The sequence below is a fragment of the Chroicocephalus ridibundus genome, chromosome 28, assembly GCF_963924245.1.
Source record: "Chroicocephalus ridibundus chromosome 28, bChrRid1.1, whole genome shotgun sequence".
In the NCBI taxonomy this organism is placed as follows: Eukaryota; Metazoa; Chordata; class Aves; order Charadriiformes; family Laridae; genus Chroicocephalus; species Chroicocephalus ridibundus.
Genome location: NC_086311.1, coordinates 385,935 through 405,945, shown reverse-complemented (window position 1 = coordinate 405,945; position 20,011 = coordinate 385,935). Strand labels below are relative to the sequence as shown.

At 66.6% G+C, this 20,011-nt stretch overlaps 2 protein-coding genes across 2 annotated transcripts; one reads left to right on the top strand and one right to left on the bottom strand.

Annotated features, from left to right (window-relative positions):
- Positions 1 to 489: 489 nt before the first annotated feature.
- FLOT1 (flotillin 1) lies at positions 490 to 11,778 on the bottom strand. Its single transcript, XM_063318743.1, has 13 exons — positions 11,703 to 11,778; positions 11,543 to 11,666; positions 10,618 to 10,693; positions 10,295 to 10,385; positions 9,280 to 9,423; positions 8,785 to 8,904; positions 6,999 to 7,094; positions 6,178 to 6,330; positions 5,504 to 5,685; positions 4,612 to 4,657; positions 3,307 to 3,444; positions 2,261 to 2,425; positions 490 to 955 (listed from the first exon to the last, which is right to left on the bottom strand). Exons 2-13 carry the CDS (start codon positions 11,583 to 11,585, stop codon positions 923 to 925), a joined length of 1,287 nt encoding a protein of 428 aa, XP_063174813.1. The 5' UTR covers positions 11,586 to 11,666; positions 11,703 to 11,778; the 3' UTR covers positions 490 to 922.
- A 2,840-nt stretch (positions 11,779 to 14,618) lies between these two features.
- Positions 14,619 to 19,498, top strand: LOC134507834 (class I histocompatibility antigen, F10 alpha chain-like). The gene is made up of 8 exons (XM_063318760.1): positions 14,619 to 14,770; positions 16,202 to 16,465; positions 17,234 to 17,509; positions 17,587 to 17,859; positions 17,942 to 18,040; positions 18,186 to 18,218; positions 18,516 to 18,548; positions 18,705 to 19,498. Exons 1-8 carry the CDS (start codon positions 14,704 to 14,706, stop codon positions 18,716 to 18,718), a joined length of 1,059 nt encoding a protein of 352 aa, XP_063174830.1. The 5' UTR covers positions 14,619 to 14,703; the 3' UTR covers positions 18,719 to 19,498.
- Positions 19,499 to 20,011: the final 513 nt, after the last annotated feature.

Here is a 20,011-nt window from a genome sequence, read left to right as displayed (position 1 = left end):
TCCCTTGTCACCTTCCTGTCCCCAGGGCCTGTGTGTGTGTGTGTGGGGGGGGGGTCCTCATGTTCTGCCCCCCCCCCCGGGGTCCTCCAGGCCCACTTTAGGGTCCCACCCCTGTCCCTTGGGGTCCCCGTGGTGGGGGGGGGGGGGTCCCTCCACCCCTAGATGTCCCCATGGTGGTCCCTTTGGGGTCCCCAGGTCACCTCCACAGCCCCCCCCCCCCCCCCCCATGTCCTTTCTGTCCCCTTTAGGGGGGTCTCCTGTGTCCCCCCCCCCCCGCCCCCACTTGTGCAGTGTCCCCCTTTGGGGTCTGCTGTAGTCCCCGTGTCACCTCTGATGTGTCCCCCCCCCCCCCAGTCCTGCACTGGGTGTCACACCGTCCCACGGGCGTCCCCTCTAAGGTTCAGGGTCCCTCTTAGGGCCACCAGTGTCCCCTCTGGGGGTCCCCAAACCTCCCCCCCCACCCCCCCCGAAGGGACCCAGCTCTGTCCCTTGTGGACGCAGCAGTTTTAATGACACGGGGACAGGACGCGGGGACGTGTCCCCCCCCCCTCACCTTGGGACCTGAGGGGTGGGTGGGGATGGCAGCACGCGCAGAGGGTGGCACTTTGGGGACGGGGGGCAGCGGCGCCTTGGGGACACCGGGGCGGCACCGCGGGGGACGTAACACTGGGAGGTGGTGGCACTTCGGCGGGGGGGGGGGGGACACAGCACTCCAGGCAGCGGTGGCACCTCGCAGGCAGGGTGGCACACGCTGGGGACACAGCATCACCGGGAGGTGGTGGCACTTCGGCAAGACTGGGGGGCGGGGGGGGCTCCGGAGGGTGGTGGCACCATGGGGACAGGGCTCCAGGGAGCGGTGACACCCCCCCAGGCGGGGTGGCACCAGCGTGTAGTGGCACTTGGGGGACACGGTGGCACTGGCTCAGGCCTGGCACTCGGACTTCTTCTGCGCGGCCTGTGGGGACACATTGGGGACTGAGGAGAGGACCCAGGTGTGTCCCCCCCCCACTCTGGGGACCCCAGTGTCCTCCGTGTGTGTCCCCCCCCCCCCGCCAAGGGACACCCTCGGTCTCCCCAGGGACGTCCCGGTGTCCCCACACCCAGGGGACAGAGGTGTCCCCACCCACCCAAATGACCTCCATGGCCAGGTGCCCCCCCCCAGGGGACCCAGATGTGACACCCCTGTCCCCGAGGGAACCCAGGCGTCCAGGACACCCCCCCCCAGGGGACCCAGATGTGACACCCCTGTCCCCGAGGGGACCCAGGCGTCCAGGACACCCCCCCCCAGGGGACCCAGATGTGACACCCCTGTCCCCGAGGGGACCCAGGCGTCCAGGACACCCCCCCCCAGGGGACCCAGATGTGACACCCCTGTCCCCGAGGGGACCCAGGCGTCCAGGACACCCCCCCCGCCAGGGGACCCAGATGTGACACCCCTGTCCCCGAGGGGACCCAGGCGTCCAGGACACCCCCCCCCCCCCGCCAGGGGACCCAGATGTGACACCCCTGTCCCCGAGGGGACCCAGGCGTCCAGGACACCCCCCCCCAGGGGACCCAGATGTGACACCCCTGTCCCCGAGGGGACCCAGGCGTCCAGGACACCCCCCCCCAGGGGACCCAGATGTGACACCCCTGTCCCCGAGGGGACCCAGGCGTCCAGGACACGCCCCCCCCCCCCGCCAGGGGACCCAGATGTGACACCCCTGTCCCCAAGGGGACCCAGGCATCCAGGACAACCCCCCCCAGGGGACCCAGATGTGACACCCCTGTCCCCGAGGGGACCCAAGCGTCCAGGACACCCCCCCCCTCCGCCAGGGGACCCAGATGTGACACCCCTGTCCCCGAGGGGACCCAGGCGTCCAGGACACCCCCCCCAGGGGACCCAGATGTGACACCCCTGTCCCCGAGGGGACCCAGGCGTCCAGGACACCCCCCCCAGGGGACCCAGATGTGACACCCCTGTCCCCGAGGGGACCCAGGCATCCAGGACAGCCCCCCCCCCCCCAGGGGACCCAGATGTGACACCCCTGTCCCCGAGGGGACCCAGGCATCCAGGACACCCCCCCCCAGGGGACCCAGATGTGACACCCGTGTCCCCGAGGGGACCCAGGCGTCCAGGACACCCCCCCCCCAGGGGACCCAGATGTGACACCCCTGTCCCCGAGGGGCCCCAGGCGTCCAGGACACGCCCCCCCCCCCCCGCCAGGGGACCCAGATGTGACACCCCTGTCCCCGAGGGGCCCCAAGCATCCGGACGGACCTGGGTGACGCTGACGCCCGTCAGGGCCTCGACGGCGGCTGGCAGGCGGGTGACGACGTCCAGGATCTCCCCCGGGAGCCGCGACACCCCGATGTCACCGGAGCCACCGGCCACCAACGTCACCCGTCGCGCCCCCAGCAGCGGCTGCGCCACCGCCTCTGCCACCTGCTCCCCAAAAACGGCCTCTTTCGCCCCAAAAATCTGCCCAGGGCACCCCAAAATCCCCACATCTCACCCCAAAATCCACCTGGGGCACCCCAAAATCCCCCCCCCCCACCTTTGCCGCCTGTTCCAAAATCACCCCGTTTCACCCCAAAATCTGCCCGTGCCCCCCCTGAATTGCCCCGTGCTTCCTCTTGCCCCAAACCCCCATGTATCACCCCAAAATCTACCCACGGCACCCCCAAATCCTCCCTGGGACCCCCCCCCCCCCCAAATCTGTGGCCCCCAAATCTTTGGGCTCTGGATACCCCAAAAGGAACCTCAAATCCCCCCCCCGAGACCCCCCCCCAAACCGCCCCCACCCCACAGGAGGGACCCCCCAATCCATGGAGGGGCCCCAAAATACCCCTGGGGCACCGCTGAGACCCCCTTGAGGGGGACCCCAAATACCCCCAGGGACACCCCCCCCCCCCAAATCTGCCCTGGGATGCCCCCAAACTGCCCCCACCCCCTGGAAAGCACCCCCAAATCCATGGGGGAGACCCCAAAATACCCCACAGGGACCCCTGCGATACCCCCCCCGAGACCCCCAGATGCTCCCTAGGGACCCCATAGATGGGTCCCCATAGGGACCCCCAGACGCTCCCTGTCCCCGTGGGTCCTCCCGCCATGGGGACACCCCCCCCCGCCCCCCATAGGAGAAACCCCAAAATATCCTGTGGGACCCCAAAATACTCCTTGGGGACCCTGGAAACACCCCCCTGAGACCCCCTGGCTACCTTGTAGGGACCCCCCCCGCCCCAAAGCGCCTCCACCCCCCAGAGAAGGGGGGGGAAGGGGGGGGGAAGGGGGGGGGAAGGGGGGGGGGGGTCGCCCCCAAATACCTGGGGGAGCCGCTGCAGCACCATGTCGACGACGGCGGCCTCCTGGTACTGCCCGAAAGCCTCCGCCTTCGCCGCCGTCTGCGCCGCCTCCGCCCGCGCCCGGGCGGCCACCGCCGCCGCCCGCGCCGCCCCCGTCACCTGCGGGACACGCCTGGGTGTCCCCCCCCCCCCCGCACGCCTGGGGACCACCCACCCCCCCACATCCCCCACCACCAGGGTCCAACCCCCCCCCCCCCCTCCCACCACCACCACCCCAAACGCTTGGGGCCCCCGTCACCCCCACCCGGATGGCTGTGACCCCCCCACCCTGGACACCAGGGTCCCCTGTCACCCCTCCTTCCCCCTGTCACCCCCCCTTCCCAGATACCTGGGTCCCCTGTCACCCCCCCCCGCCCCCACCACTTTCCTGGAAGCCAGTGTCCCCTGTCACCCCCCATTCCTGGACACCAGGGTCCCCCAGACGCTTGGGTCCCCTGTCACCCCCCCAGTCCTGAATACCTGGGTCCCCAGGACACCTGGGTCCCCTGTCACCCCCCCTTCCTGGCTGCCTGGGTCCCCTGTCACCCCCACCCAGACGCCTGGGTCCCCCGGACACCTGGGTCCCTTGTCACCCCCACCCAGACACCAGGGTCCCCTCTCACCCCCCCTTCCTGGACACCAGCGTCCCCCGTCACCCCCACCCAGACCCCGTGTCCCCCAGATGCCTGGGTCCCCTGTCACCCCCTGCCCAAACACCTGCATCCCCTGTACACCAGGGTCCCCTGTCACCCCCACCCGGCCACCAGGGTCCCCTCTCACCCCCCCTTCCTGGCTGCCTGGGTCCCATCACCCCAACCCAGACACCAGGGTCCCCAGGACACCAGGGTCCCCTGTCACCCCTCCTTCCCGGACACCAGGGTCCCCCCACGACCCCCCTTTCCCTGATGCCTGGGTCCCTTGTCACCCCCACCCAGACACCTGGGTCCCCTGTCACCCCCCCTTCCTGGACACCAGCGTCCCCTCTCACCCCACATTCCTGGACACCAGGGTCCCCTGTCACCCCCCCCCCAGACACCAGGGTCCCCTGTCACACACACCCCACCCCCCCCCCCCCGCCAACCCTGGACACCAGGGTCCCCTGGGACGACCTGTGTCCCCCTCTCATCCCCCTCCTGGACCCTGTCCCCCCCAGGTGACTGTGTCCCCTTGTCACCCCCTGCCTGGACACCTGCGCCCCTTGTCACCCCCCTGCCCAAACGCTCGGGTCCCCCGGACACCAGGGTCCCCTGTCCCCCCCCCTCCCCACCCCGGGTCCCCCCGACTCACCCTCATGGCTTCGGCCTCAGCCTCTGCCTGCATCATCACCTGCGACCTGCGGGGGGGGCGGGGCTTGAGAAGGGGGCGTGGCCTGGAGGGGCGCGGCCTGACGAAGGGGGCGTGGCCTACAAGGGGGGGGTCCTTTTAAAGCAGCAACCTGCCCTTAAACGGGCCGCGGCTTTCCAATGTGGTGGGGCCCACGGCCACGGGGGTGGGGCTTATTGGAAGGGGGCGGGGCTCCCTTTCAAAGGGCCCCACCACCCTTAAAAAGGGCACGACGTCAGAGTGGTGGCACCCCAGCGGGAAGGGTCACACTGCCCTTTTAAAGCACGGGGCTGCTTTTAAAGGGGGCACGGCTTCACCCAAGGCGGTGGGGCCCACCATGGGGGGGTGTGGCTTAGGAGATGGGGTGTGGCTCCTCTTTAAAGGGGCGTGGCTTCCCTTAAAGGAGGCGTGGCTTCACCCAAGGCGGTGGGGCCCACCATGGGGGGGTGTGGCTTAGGAGATGGGGTGTGGCTCCTCTTTAAAGGGGCGTGGCTTCCCTTAAAGGGGGCGTGGCTTCACCCAAGGCAGTGGGGCCCACCAGAATGGGGTTGTGGCTTGGTAGACAGGGTGTGGCTCCTCTTTAAAGGGGCATGGCTTCCCTTAAAGGGGGCGTGGCTTCACCCAAGCAGGTGAGACCCACCAGAATGGGGATGTGGCTACCCTCAAAGGGACGTGGTTTCTCTTAAAAGGGGCATGGCTTCATCCAAGGTGGTGGGGCCCACCATGGCGGGGTTGTGGCTTGCTAGATGGGGTGCGGCTCCTCTTTAAAGGGGCGTGGCTGCCCTTAAAGGGGGCATGGCTTCACCCAAGGAGGTGGGGCCCACCAGCTGGGGGCGGGGAAGGGGCAGGGGCTCACCGCTGGGCCTCGGCCAGGCGCTCGAGGCGGTAGCGCTCGGCCTCGGCGGGTTTGCGGACGGTAGCCTCCAGCTCCCGCTCGCGGCGGCCGATCTCGTGCTCCTGCAGCTGCGCCTGCTGCGCCCGCTCCACCACCAGCACCTGCGCCCGCTGCTCCTCGATCTGCTGCTTCGTCCTCGCCACCTGCGCCCACGGCACCCCTCAGCCCCGCGACGGCACCCAGGTGTCTGGGGGGGACCCCAACATCTTGGGGGGGGGGGGGGGGACACCCAGGTGGAGAACCCAGGCACCCATGGGGATTGTCAGGGGGGACCCAGGTGTTTTGGGGGGACCAAGGTGCTGGGGAGACCCCTGAGTCCTGGGAACCCGAGTGTCTGGGGGGGGACCCAGCATCCGGGGGGGGACCCAGGCACTGTGGGGGCGTGCGGGGGGGGGGGGGGGGGGGGCTGAGTGTCCTGGGGAGGGGACCCAGGTGTCCAAAACCCCACCAAGGAGGGACCCAGGTGTGTGTGGGAAGCCCAGGTGACCCAGGAGGGGTCCCCCACATCCCAGGGGACACAAACCCAGGTGTCCAAGGTGTCCGGGACCACGTCAAGGAGGGACCCAGGTGTGGGGGAGGGGCCCAAGAGGGGTCCCAAACGCCCCGGGAAGGGGACACGCAGGTGTCCAGCGTACCTGGAGCTGGTAGGCCAGGTCAGCCTGGGCCTTGCGGGCGCTGACGGCGGCGTCGCACAGGGCCTGCTGCACCTGGAAGTCGCGCTGGGCCTGCGCCATGGCCGTCTCGCTCAGCAGCTGCGCCGACACCTGCTCCTGGCGGGCTCGTGCCTCCTGCGGGGACAAGGGGGACATGGGGGACACCGAGGGAAAGGGGGACACCGTGGGGTAGGGGGGGGGTGCGCTGGGAGATGATGAAAGGAGATGGGGGACACGGGGCGGGGGCTGAGGAAGGACGTGGTGACGACGTGGGACTGGAGAGGCGTGGGGACACGGGGGGACATGGGGGAAGGCTGCGGGACGGGGGGGACACCAGGGACGGGGGGACACCAGGGACAGGGGGAATACTGGGAAACCGCAGGCATGGGGACGTTGAAGGGGGACACGGTGACGCCGTGGGACGGAGAGGTACGGGGATGCTGGGGGACATGGGGGAGCGCTGCAGGACAGGGGGACCCCAGGGGACAGGGGGGGATACTGGGAAACCATAGGCACGGGGACATCGAGGGGGGACACATGGGGACATTGAGGGGGGACACATGGGGACACCGGGGGTTGGGGTGGCGTGGAGGGACACGGGGAGACCGAGGGGCCCAGGGACATTGGAGGGGGACACGGAGACGGATGGGGACCTCGGCGGTGACATTGGGGGTGCACGAGGAGGATGCTGGGGGGGGGACGGGACGTGGAGACCTCAGCGAGGAACCGGGGGGGGGACGTGGGCACACACGGGACGCCAGGGAGAGCCGGAGGTGACGGAGGTGACAAAGGTGACAGCTCACGCGGATGCCAGCGTCCCGCTTGGCCTCGGCCTCCCCGACGCGGGCGTCGCGCTGGACCTGCGCCGTGCGGCCCTTCCCCAGCGAGTGCAGGTAGTCCTGGGGACGGGGACACGGGGACGGTGTCACACCCCCTGTCCCACCCCGACCGCGGCCGTCCCTGCCCCAACGAACGCTGGTGGCCCTGAGGACAGCCCCGTCCCTCTCTGGATGTCCCCACGGCCTGTCCCCACTGTCTGTCCCCACCCTGGTGGCCCCGTTCCCACCCTGGGACAGCGTCCCAGTCCTTCAGCCAGCGTCCCCACCCCCGTGCCACTGTCCCCAAAACGCTGTTCCTCTGTCTCCGTCCCAACGTCTCCATCGCTACGTCCCTCTCTCTGTCCCCCCCACAACCCTTTTTTGTGTCAGCTTCACCCCCAGGTCATTGTCCCCGTCCCTGGATCGTCGTCCCCAGGCCCACAGTCTTCTGTATCCCCGTGTCACCAGCGCCGCTGACCACACTGATGTCTACGTCCCCTCTGTGTCCCCATGTCCCTGGTGCCACCTGGCCATCGTAGACGTCCTTCAGGGTAGAACTAACCATCTTGACACCCTGGTCCCCACCCTGTCCCCCCCCTCTGTCATCGCCCCAGTGCTCCCTGGTCGTTGGGGATATTCTTCAGAGCGTAAACGACCATGTTGACGCCCTTGTCCCCACCCTGTCCCCCTTCTGGTGCCACCTGCTCATCACAGGTATCCCTCAGGGTGTAGGTGACCCCGCTGACACCCTTGTCCCTACCCTGTCCCCTCTCTGTCCTCTCCCCAGTTGCCACCTGGTCATGACAAATATCCTTCAGTGTGTAGCTGACCACGTTGACACCCTTGTTCGTATCGTGTCCCCTTGTGTCCCCCCTCTGTTGCCCCCCTGGTGCCACCTGGTCATCATGGATGGCCTTCAGAGCGTAGCTGACCATGTCGACGCTCTTGTCCCCACTCTTGTCCCCACTCTGTCCCCTTTCTGTCCTATCCCTGGTGCCACCTAGTCATCATGGATGTCCCTCAGAGCGTAGCTGACCACATTGACATCCTTTTTCCTACTGTGTCCCCTTGTGTCCCCCCTCTGTCCTTCCCCAGGTACCATCTGCTCATCATAGATATCCACCAGGCTGTAGGTGACCACGCTGACGCTCTTGACCTCACCCTGTCCCCCCTCTGTTCCCTCCCCAGGTGCCACCTGTCCATCATGGATGTCCTTCAGAGCGTAGCTGACCACGTTGACGTCCTTGTTCCTACTGTGTCCCCTTGTGTCCCCCCTCTGTCCTTCCCCAGGTGCCACCTGCTCATCATGGATATCCCCCAGGGCGCAGGTGACCACGTTGACGCCCTTGTCCCCACCCCGTCCCCTCTCTGTCCCCTCCCCAGGTGCCACCTGGTCATCGTGGATGTCCCTCAGAGCGTGGCTGACCACATTGACGTCCTTGTTCCTACTGTGTCCCCTTGTGTCCCCCCTCTGTCCTTCCCCAGGTGCCACCTGCTCATCGTGGATATCCCCCAGGGCGCAGGTGACCACGTTGACGCCCTTGTCCCCTCCCTGTCCCCTCTCTGTCCCCTCCCCAGGTGCCACCTGGTCATCGTGGATATCCCCCAGGGTGCAGGTGACCATGTTGACACCCTTGTCCCCACCCTGTCCCCTCTCTGTCCCCTCCCCACGTGCCACCTGCTCATTGTGGATATCCCCCAGGGTGCAGGTAACCACGTTGACGCCCTTGTCCCCACCCCGTCCCCTCTCTGTCCCCTCCCCAGGTGCCACCTGGTCATCGTGGATGTCCTTCAGGGTGTAGCTGACCACGCTGATGCCCATGTTCACCAGGTCGGAGGAGGCCACATTGAAAACCTGCTCCGAGAACTTCTGCCGGTCCTTGTAGATCTCCTGGGGGGCGGGGCATGGGGAGGGAGGGGCTTAGGGTGGGTGTGGCCATGGGTGGGCGTGGCCTCCCAAGGGGCGTGGCCACCAGGGTCAGGCTTGGCCCAAGGGGCAAGGGGGTGTGTGGCTTCATTGGCCGAGGGGTGGAGCCCGGGGAGGTGGGGGTCCCATTGGTGGGGCTTTAGCAACGGGGCGGGGCCTAATGGGGTGGGGCCCTCGTTGGGGGGTGGAGCTTCCATGGGGTGGAGCTTATTAAAAGGGGTGTGGCTTGTAGCGGGGGTGGGGCTCAGAGGGAATTGGGGGGGTTCCAAAAGGGAATTTCTCGCGGAAGGGGGGTGGCCCATCCCCAAGGGGCACGTCTGGCCCCCGCCCTCTCCTCACCTCCACCGTCATGTGGGCCATGATGGCGCGCTGGTGGCCCTCCAGGGTCTCCAGGGCGATCTGGGCGATCTCGCTCTCCGACTTGCCCAGGAACATCTGGCAGGCGGCCGCCAGCATCTCCTTGTTCTGCCCCTGGATCTTCACCTGTTCCCCAACACACACACACCCCCCCCCCCCCCCACCGCAACCAGGGAAACACACCACGGTCTCGCAAACGCCTCTCGCGCGCTCGCCCCCCACCCCGGGGGAGGGGGGGCCCACCAACACAGCGTGACCCCTTTAAGAGCAAGACAGGTGCGACTCTGCCATGGCAGAGCCCTTTTAAAAGGCTGCCACACCCTACAACCCCCCCCCCCAGATATTGGGGGGGGGGGGGGGGGCGCCATGACAAGAGCTTTTCAAGACGCCGCTACCCCTTCCAGAAGGTTTTTTTGGGGGGGGGGGGGGAGCTAATAATGACGCCTTTTTAAGAGAACGCTGCTCCCTCCCTCCCAGAAAGGGTCCCAGATTGGGGGGGGGGGGGGGGGGGCATCACAACACCCCTCTTTTAAGAGGATGCCGCCCCCCGCCCCAGTGATGCTTTTTCAAGGAAACGTCATTCCTTGAGGGGGGAAGGGGGGGGTACGGAGATTTTAAAACGACGCTGCCCCTTTAAATGGGGGGTGGGCCCCACCAGGACAAGCCCCTTTTAAATAACACCCCGTCCCCATCCACTGAGGGGGGACGAGACACCCTTCTACCAAGCCCCTTTTAAGAGCTATGGTGGGGCCCACGGAAACGAGCCCTTTTAAGGGCGCGCCCCCCACCCCCCCCCAGCCACGCTGCAGCATGACATGACCGTTTTAAGGGGGCCCCGCCCAAGAGCTGGTGGGCCCCACCGCCTTACCCCCTTAAAAGGGGCTGCGCCCGCCCTGCTGGGGGCCGCTGTAGGGAAACGGGGCGGGGGAGGGGAAGGGGAAGGTGGGTGACAAGGTGGGGGGGGGGGTGACACGGAGTGTGGGGGGGTGACAGGTACCTGGGCGATGCCGGTGACGGAGATGGGGACGCCGTGGCGGGTGTACACCTTCTCACTGCGCACGTTGAGGGTGAGGGTGTTCAGGGAGATCCTGGGGGGGACGGGGGGACGGAGGGGGGGACGACACACAACAGGGGTCACCCGGTGTCCCCTCCTGTCCCCCATATTCCCTCTCGTGTAACACTGCACCCCCATGTCACCCTCATGGCCCTCCTTTTCCCACCCCCCCCAGGTCCTGCGTCACCCCCCCACCCTCCTGCCACCCTGTCCCCCTGTCCCCACCCTGTCCCCATGCCCCCACCCTGTCCCCCTGTCCCCCTCACCGCTGGATCTGCTGCAGACACGGCACCACCAGCACCCGCCCCCCGGCCACCATCACGGGGGGGCTGCGGCAGAAACCTGTGGGGACGGGGGGGACGACACCCAGTTAACCATGGCGGGGGGACACACACACCCATGGGGACCCAGGCGTCTGGGGGGGACCCAGGCGTCCGGGAGGGGGACATCCAGTTGGCTGGGGGGGGGGGGGGCATCCATGGGGACCCAGGCATCCGGGAAGGGGACACACACCCAGATGACAATGGGGGGGCACCTATGGGGGACCCAGGCGTCCAGGAGGGTCCCGGGCATCCGGGGGGGGCGGGGGGGGACGGGGACGACGATGACGCACGACTCAGGCGTCAGAGGGGGGGGACCCAGGTGTCCAGGAAGGGGACACCCACCCAGTTGACTATGGGGGGGCACCTATGGGGGACCCAGGTGTCCGGGGGGGGAAGACCCAGGCATCTGGGAAGGGGACACCCAGTTAACCATGGGGGGGGGCACCCACGGGGACCCAGACGTCCGGGAGGGACCCAGGCATCCGGGAGGGGGACAAGCAGTTAACCATGGGGGGGGGAAGGGGGGGACCCGGGGGGACCCATGGGGACCCAGGCATCTGGGGGGGGACCCAGGCATCCGGGAAGGGGATACCCACCCAGCTGACTGGGGGGGGGCACCTACGGGTGACCCAGGAGTCCGGGAAGGGGACACCCAGTTGACTGTGGGGGGGCCACCCATGGGGACCCACACGTCCGGGGGGAACCCAGGTGTCCTGGGAGCGGGGGGGGGACCCAAATGACCATGGGGGCACCCAGGACACCTTGCGGGGGGGGTACCTATGGGGACCCAGGCGTCCGGGGGGGGCAGGACACCCAGGAGGCTCGGGGTGGAGGGGACCCAGGCGTCCGGGGGAAGCCCCCGACTCACCCGACACCACCATGGCCTCGTTGGGGCCGCAGGTGAAGAACATCTCTGCGGAGAGACCCGGAACGGGACCCCGGGATCCGGTAACACACACACACCCCCCCCTCCGCCCCGGTCCCGGTCCCGGTCCCGATCCCGGTCCCGATCCCGATCCCGATCCCGGCCCCGGGTCGGGTCCTCCCGCTGCGGCCCGGCCCCACCCGCCGCCGAACCGCCACGATCCCGGCAGCCCCCGCGGCAGCACCCCCGCCCCTTCCCGCCGTTTCTCCCTGCTCTGCCCAGCGACCCGTGGCGTCACCGAGCTTCTCGCCGTCCCATTGGGCAGCGGAAGGGAGGCGGGGTGGCCGCGCGGCGCTGTGAGGGGAGCAAGGGGGCGCTGCGCCGCCATCTTGTGGGCGAGCGGGCAGCGACGGGACGGAGCCCCGGCCTGTTGCCAAAGAGAGACCGCTTTGTTTATAGCCATATGCTAGCTAAAACGGTGTTTGTTTCCTACCACCAACCTTTTTACTGTGTGAGAAAATAGCTGATTACTGGCCTTCTTACTGTGTGAGAAAATAGTCACTGAGCTGATGTTAATGAGGAGACAGCCAGAAGTCGCTCCTCACCAAGGACGGGGTAACAAGTGGTTAACCACTTCAAGGTTCTTTTACGTGTCAAGTATGTTCTCTACCGATTAGGATAGAGCTGTGGCTGCTTCAAGGGACATCCGTATCACGCTCAAGAAGTTGGCAAGCTTACAGTAAACTTTTACTGTCCTGAGATGACTCAATACCTTAAAAATGAGGAAGGGTCTCCTCGCCCAAACGACCACCGAGAAGCTCACGCTTGGCGCGGAAGTGTTTTGCCGATGCAGCAAAACTTAATACGCCTGCGCGGAAAGGCTGTTGGGTCATCCTGATGAATCTGTAAGCCTGGGTGGAGTTATGTATCAGGTAGGTGGAATTATGAGAATATTTATATTAATGTATGAGACTATATTTAGAATGTTAGTACCTCCCACCTATATTTGATTGTTCAGTAATAGATACACACGATTAACACCACCAAGTTACAGCTCCCACGCATGCTCAAGGGAAGGGTCTTCACCTGGGCGAGGCTCTTCTTGACCTACGAGCGCAATTTTTATTATTATAATGAAGGTAGTTCAGCTTAGGACACTTAAGAATTTTCACTTTCCCGCCAAGTTGGCTAAACTTCTCAAAACCGTGTAGATTAGTACCATCCTCAAGGTCCTTACGTTCAATGCGCCTCCTCGAGAATGATACGATACTTGCCTCTCTCAATGAGGAGTTCTTTTCATTAACTCGTGTTTGCTAAATTCAAGGAGAGAATCCTCATTATCCATGGGAATGCACATGAGGCCTTTCAATACTAATTACTAATAACATTTCCAGGATGTGCTTTGGTAACACCACCGTCAGAGACCTCCCTGTGCCGGGGGTTTTATTGTAGGGTCTCCTGGAGTCTACAGTCACCCCTACATTAAGGTGGAGATTTTGTCCCTGGGCAGGGGGTGGCCAGAGCTCGTACACACCGCGGATTGGCTCGTTGGGGACGTGAAGGTCAAAGGTGACCCGGGTCGCGGTGACCATGAGATGGTGGAGTTCGGGATCCTGAGGACAAGGAGGGTGACAAGGTCACAGCCCTGCACTTCAGGAGAGCACTTTGACTTCTTCAAAGATCTGCTTGGAAGAATCCTTCGGGATAAGTTCCTGGGGGGAAGGGTGTTTCCAAAATGGATTTCCTTGCGTTTTGCGCGTGGGTGCGGGACAGAAAGGCAGCAGAAGTAGGCGCTAGCTCAAACCCCCCGTTTGGTCTGGTTTCTTCTCGCAGCAGACCCACTTGTATGGGTGAGAGCACTCTTGGCCAAGTTCTCTTGTGCAGCTCTTCGAAGCCGTCTTTATCTTGGAGCTTTTTAACATGGGGGGGCCCCAAGAAAACTGGTCGATGTTCATGGATGACCTCCTCCGAGGAAGCTGGCCTGTGTCAGCAATAGTGTGGCCAGCAGGAGCGGGGCAGTGACCGTCCCCCTGTCCTGGGCACCGGGGAGGCCCCACCTCGAGGGCTGTGTCCAGTTTTGGGCCCCTCACTCCGGGAAAGACCTTGAGGGGCTGGAGCGTGTCCGGAGAAGGGCGACGGAGCTGGTGAGGGTCTGGAGCACGAGTGTGGTGAGGAGCGGCTGAGGGAGCTGGGGGGGTTCAGCCCGGAGAAACGGGGGCTGAGGGGAGACCTTCTCGCTCTCCGCAGCTCCCTGGAAGGAGGGGGCAGCCGGGGAGGGGGTCGGTCTCTTCTCCCAAGCGATAGCACGAGAGGAAACGGCCTCGAGTTGCGCCAGGGCAGGTTTAGATTGGATATCGGGAAAAAATTTTCTTCATGGAAAGGGTTATTAAGCCCAGGACCGGGCTGCCCGGGGAAGGGGTTGAGTCGCCATCCCTGGAGTTATTCACAAGGCGTGTAGACGCGGTGCTCAGGGACGGGGGTTGGTGGCGGTTTTGGCGGCGTGAGGTTGGGGGTTTGGACTCGACGATCTGAAAGGTCCCTTCCAACCCCGACCGTGCCATGATCCCTCCAGACCCACCGGGCGTGAGGGCGTCGGGGACGTCAGCGTGGGGGATGGCGGGAGCGGGATGAGCGGGGCGAGGGGCGCAGGGAAGGGGGGACACTGGGTACCAAACCAGCCCCCGGAGAACCGTGGGGTGCGGGACACCGAGGTCTCCCCCGGGGCCGGACAGGACACTGGGGGCCCGGGGACAAGACCGGGGCCGGGGGGGGGGGCGTTTCTGGGGCTGTGGGGCCCCAGCGGTGACCCCGGGGCGGGGGGACACGGGCAGAGCGGGGGTGCGGGGGGGTCTCGGGCCCTGAGGAGGGTCCCGGGGGGGGCCGAGGGCGAGGCTGCCCCGTGGAAGTCCCGGGGCGAAGGTCCCGGGCGGGGGTTGGCGTTCCCGGGATTCCCCTTCCCCCCCCCGCCCCGCGCTGCCTCCGGCCCTTTCGCTTTCGGTTCCAACCTGCGGAGCCGGGATCTGCCTGGCGCCCGGTGACGTCCGAGGCAGCTCGGGCTGCCATTGGCGGGCGGTGGGTGGCGGCGCCAATCGCGGGGCCTGGGGGCGTGGCGGGAGCGGTGTGTCCCGCGCGGACTCGGGGCTGTCGCAGAGCGGAGCATCGCGATGGGGCCGGGCCGGGCGCTGGAGCGGCTCCTGCTGCTGTTGGGGGTCCTCGGCGGGGCGGCGGGCGGTGAGCGGGGACCCGGGACCCCCCCTCCTGATCCCCCTCCATCCCCGGGCACCGGGACCCCCCTGGGCGCCCGTTCTTCGGACACCGGGAAACCTCCCCTTAACCCCCCCCTCTACCCTTGGGCACCGGGACCCCCCTGGACCCCCTTTTCTTGGCACGGGGAGACACCCCCCACCACCACCCCCTTCATTCCCCCTCCTTTCTTGGCCCTTGGGATTACCCCCCAGCCCCCCCTCCCCCCCGGACAACCGTTCCCCGGGCACCGGGACCCCCCTGGACCCACTTTTCTTGGCAGCGGGACACCTCCCCTTTCACCCCCCTCCTTCCCTGGGTACCGAGACCCCCTGGACACCGCTTCTCCGGGCACCGGGACCCCCCCTTTACCCCCCTCCATCCCCGGGCACAGGGACGCCCCAGAACACCCTTTTCATGGCACCCTCCGTCCCCCCCCCCCCCCGCCTTCCTTCACCCCCCTCCTTCCCTGGGCACCGAGACCCCCCTGGACCCCCTTCTTTGGGCACCGGGAACCCCCCCTTTCACCCCCCTCCTTCCCTGGGCACCGAGACCCCCCTGGACACCCCTTCCCCGGGCACCGGTGCCCCATTCCCTGGGTACTGGGACCCCCCCTTTAACGCCCCTCCATCCCCGGGCACAGGGACGCCCCTGAACACCCTTTTGGTGGCACCGGGACCCCCCTTCCTTCACCCCCGTCGTTCTCTGGGCACCGAACCCCCCCTGGACCCTCTTCTTTGGGCACAGGGACCCCCCCTTGACACCCCTTTATCCCTGGGCACCGGGACCCCCCTGAACCCCTTTTTCTTGCCATCAGGAACCCCCCCTTCACCTCCCCCTCAATCCCTGCTCCATTCTTGGCCACAGGGACCCCCCTGGACAACCGTTCCCATGCACCGGGAACACCCCCCGGGCACAGGAACCCCCCCTGGACCTCCCTTTCCGACCACTGCATCCTCCCCCCAGACCCTCTTCCCCCCCACATCCCCCTTCCCAGGACCCCGCCGGATGCTCTGGAACCCCCTTTCCCGGGTGCCCGGACCCCCTTCCTGGTCCCCCGGAGCCTCCCCTGGATCTGCCGCCCTTGACAGCGGGACCCCCCTGAGCCCCCCCTTCCTGGGCACCCCAAGTCTTCCATCCCTAGCCCCCCTTCTCCTTGATACCGGGAGCTCCCAGGCTCCCTGGGAACCAGGACCCCCCTCCTGGACACACCGGGCTCCCCAACATCCCCCCACCGGTCACATCCCCCCTGACCCTGCCCCCCACCCCCTCCCCGATCTGCTGCCCTGAGACCCCCCGCCCGGCCCCGCTGCCCACCCCGGCACCCTGGGCACCCTCATCCCTGTCACCCCCCTCCCCCCCCCCCCCCCCCCCAAGCCCCGTTGCCCCCCACCTCTCACCCCCCCCGTGTCCCCGCAGGGCCCCACTCCCTGCGTTACTTTCATGTTGCCGTGTCGGAGCCCAGCCCGGGGGTGCCCCAGTTCGTGTCTGTGGGGTACGTGGACGGGAACGTCATCTCGCGCTACGACAGCGAGACGGGGAGAGTAGTGCCCAGGGCGGACTGGATGGCGGCCAACCTGGACCAGGCGTACTGGGACAGCCAGACCCAGATCTTACAGGGCAATCAGCAGGTTGACCGCGTGAACCTGGAGACGCTGCGGAGCCGCTACAACCAGAGCCGGGGTGAGTGTGGGCTGGGCTGGGGCTCGGTGGGGCTGGGAGAGTCCCCCCTCCTGTCTTCCCCCCCGGCCCCGATCCTGCCCTGCCCCACGCTGCTGCCCCGGCTGGTGCCGGCCCTTCCCTGCCCGATGTCATTGTCACAGGGCTCCTCCCAGCCACTCTGTCCCCCAGCCCGAGGGGGTGGCAGCTGCCCTGTCCCTGCCCCACAGTGCTTGGGAGCCCCTGTCCCAGAGATGGGGCGGGGGGGGGAAGTGCTTCTGGCCACTCCACCCCCACCCCTAAGTGCCCAAAGCCCCCATCCCAGAACTGGGAGGCTCCTGGCCACCACGTCCCAGCCCCTCACTGTCCCCACAGCAGATGAGACCCCCAGAAGCAGAGGGGCTCCCCCCCCCCCCCGACAGTGTCCCAGCGCCTTGCCCTCCCCACGGTGCTCAGGGCCCCCATCCCACAGCCAGAGGGGCTCCCCCAGCCCCATCCCGTCTCCTTGTGCCCCCCACGGCCTTCAAGACCCATCCCAGCCCCTCGCTGTCCCAGGGTGCCGTGGGGCTGGGTGCCAGCCCAGCCACGCCGTGGGTGCCGGGGGTCTGCGTCACGGCTCTGGGTGACACCCCGAGTGCTGTGGGCCCCGGGCAGGACGGGGGGCAGCCCTGGTGCCGGTGCCCGATGGGCTCACCCAGGGCTGGGGTGGGGGGTGCTGCCGGGGGGTCTGTGCCCCACTGCGGGCCCCGGGCTGCAGCAGCCCCTCAGCCCCGGCTCCTGGTCGCGTTCCAGGGGTTCACAGAGTGCAGACCATGTATGGCTGTGACCTCCTGGAGGACGGTAGCACCAGGGGGTATAGTCAGTACGCCTACGATGGGAGGGACTTCATCGCCTTGGACATGGACACGATGACGTTCACCGCGGCAGACGCGGGGGCACAAATCACCAAGAGGAAGTGGGAGGAGGACGGGGCTGAAGCAGAGCAGTGGAAGCAGTACCTGAAGAACACCTGCATCGAGTGGCTGAGGAAATACGTGAGCTACGGGCGGGCCGTGCTGGAGAGGAAAGGTGAGGGCGAGACGGGGAGGCTGGGGAGCGGCCAGCGCGGGTGCGTGTGCCGTCCCTCACCGCCACCCCCTCCCCAGAGCCCCCCGCGGTCCGAGTGTCGGGGAAGGAGGCCCACGGGATCCTGACCTTGCGCTGCCGCGCTCACGGCTTCTACCCGCGGCCCATCACCGTCAGCTGGCTGAAGGACGGCGAGGTGAGGGACCAGGAGACGGAGTGGGGCAGCGTCGCGCCCAACAGCGACGGCACCTACTACACCTGGGCCTCCATCGAGGCCCGCCCGGGGGAGCAGGACAAGTACCGGTGCCGCGTGGAGCACGCCAGCCTGCCCGAGCCCGGCCTCTACGCGTGGGGTGAGCCCGGTGGCCTTGGGCACGTGGAGGGGTGGGCCGGGGTGGTTGCCCTTCCCCTGCTCACGGCGCTGCTCTCCCCCAGAGACGGAGTCCAACCTGTGGGCCATCGTGCTGGGGGTGGCCGTTGCCGTCGGGGCCGTCGCTGGCATCTGTGGATTCGTCGTATGGAAGCGGAAGTCGGGTAAAGCATCGGGGCCGGTGAGGCAGAGGGGTGCGGGAGGAAGGCAGGGCCAGGGGGGTCTGTGGGCACGAGCCCCTGTGCTCTGGGGAGCCCCCGAGGCTGCTGGGGAAGCGCGGTGGGTGCTGATGCCTCTCTCTCTCTGCAGGGAAGAAGAAGGCGGGCTACGGCATGGCGTCAAGTGAGTAGCGGGGGCCGGTCCGGCTCCAGCCGCTGCCCAGTGCCGGGGGGGTCTCGTGGCTCCGGTTTCTGGCCGCTGCCGGCATTTCCCGACCCCCATCCTCCCTGTGCCGCCCCTCGTTGCAGCCCCGTAGCGGGGACGTACGGAAGAGGTCGTGTGTCCCCCCCGGTGCTCGCGGCACCATCCTCCTCTCCCGGTGGCTGCAGCGCGGCCGTGGCTCCCGGCCGGCTCCTGGCACATGCCCCGTGCCCGTAGCGAGCCCGGGGCTGGCAGCTCACGGCTGTTTCTCTCTCGCAGGCACCGACAGTGGGTCTGGCAGCACGGGCACAGGTACGGCGTGGGGACGGACGGGGCGGCCCCAGCTCTCCGTGCTCCCCCCACAGCAACCCCCGGCTGCGGGAGGGGGGCACCGAGACGCCCAGAGCGGAGGGTTGGGGAGAGGGAGGTGGCCCTGGGTGACACTGTCTGTTCCTCCCGTCCCTGCAGGGGTCACCGCCTGAGCGCTGGACGAGGGGCCGGCGCGTGGCTGGATGCGGCCCCTGCCCTGGCCGGGGGCTGCCTGCAGAGAGAGCTTGTCCCGCCGCCCCCGCCCAGCCCCGCTGTGGTGCCGGGTCTTCTTCCCGCTTCCTATTTGCCGATTCTTTTAAATTCTGTGTGATGCAATTATTAGCCGTGGTTTTATTTTCAGGTTGTAACTGATTATTTTCTGCCCGTGCACGATTCCTGGCGCGCTCAATAAACGCTGGTCCCCCCCTCCCTCGGGCTGTGCCTCCTCTCCCGCTGCCGCTCTCCCAGCCTCGGCTCGAGGGTGGCCTGGGTTGAGCGACACGGGGCTAATTTCTCTTCTAATGCTGGGGAAAACTGCGCTTTTAGAAGATTCTAGTGTCTGAATGCGTGAAAATATTTACTTTATAGGCCGCTAGGCTCTGTGGGGTTCAAGGTCTCGGTGTTTCCGAGCTTTGCCAGGTGCGAGGATGAGGAGGAGCCCGACCCGGGCACTGACCCAGGCTGGCCATCAGGGTTGTTTCATACCGTGAACGTCACGTTCGATATAAATTAGGAAGTTTGCTGTGCGGTTCCCTCTCTTTCCCTCGCTGGCGGTGGTGCAGAGAACTCGTCGTCCTGGTGCCGGATCCCTGACCCTTCCCTTCCTCCCAAAGCCTCCCCGTGTCCCCCCTTCGCTGTCCCCTGCTGTGAGCGCACGCCTTCCTGCTGGTAGAATCGCCTGATTCTTGTATCTCTGATATTAATATCGTCTATTAAATCTGCTTATATTTCAACCCTCGGGTTTCCTCGTTTTTTCCCCGGTTCTTTCCGGGTGGGGAAGGGTCATGGGGTGATAGAACAATTGTCTGAACGACGATGAATTATTATGGGTTTTCTCAAACCCTAACAGAGGGCTGGGCTGGTTTTGCCTGGGCTTGGGTTGATTTTCTCGCTCGCAGCCCAGCACGATGCGGTGTTCAGGATTCCCGACCGCGACGCCGTTGGTGACGCAGCGCTGGGGCTGAAGAGCGTTGGCAGCGCTCAAGGTCTTCTCCGTTTCTCACTCGCCCCCTGGTGAGCAGATGGGGGTTGTGCCAGCGGTTGAGCGGGGACGCAAGCAGACAGGCGACCTAAACTAGCGGGAGTAGCACGGAATCACAGAATCGCCTGGTTTGGAAGGAAAATTGGAGATCAGCGAGTCCAACCATCCACCTAACGCTGCCAAAACCACCGCTAAACCATGTCCCTCAGCACCGCGTCTGCCCGGCTCTTAAATACCTCCAGGGATGGCGATTCCACCACTTCCC

Bases quoted from the DNA above. Each gene is read 5' to 3' on its own strand.
- LOC134507834 (XM_063318760.1), top strand. From the start codon at position 14,704: ATGGGGCCGGGCCGGGCGCTGGAGCGGCTCCTGCTGCTGTTGGGGGTC. The intron at 17,510-17,586 runs GTGAGGGCGAGA...CCCCCTCCCCAG, and splicing joins GGCCGTGCTGGAGAGGAAAG to AGCCCCCCGCGGTCCGAGTG. The intron at 18,219-18,515 runs GTGAGTAGCGGG...TCTCTCTCGCAG, and splicing joins GGGCTACGGCATGGCGTCAA to GCACCGACAGTGGGTCTGGC.
- FLOT1 (XM_063318743.1), bottom strand. From the start codon at position 11,585: ATGTTCTTCACCTGCGGCCCCAACGAGGCCATGGTGGTGTCGG. The intron at 10,386-10,617 runs GTGAGGGGGACA...CGTCCCCCCCAG, and splicing joins TGTCTGCAGCAGATCCAGCG to GATCTCCCTGAACACCCTCA. The intron at 4,658-5,503 runs GTGAGCCCCTGC...CCCCCCCCGCAG, and splicing joins CGCCTGGCCGAGGCCCAGCG to GTCGCAGGTGATGATGCAGG.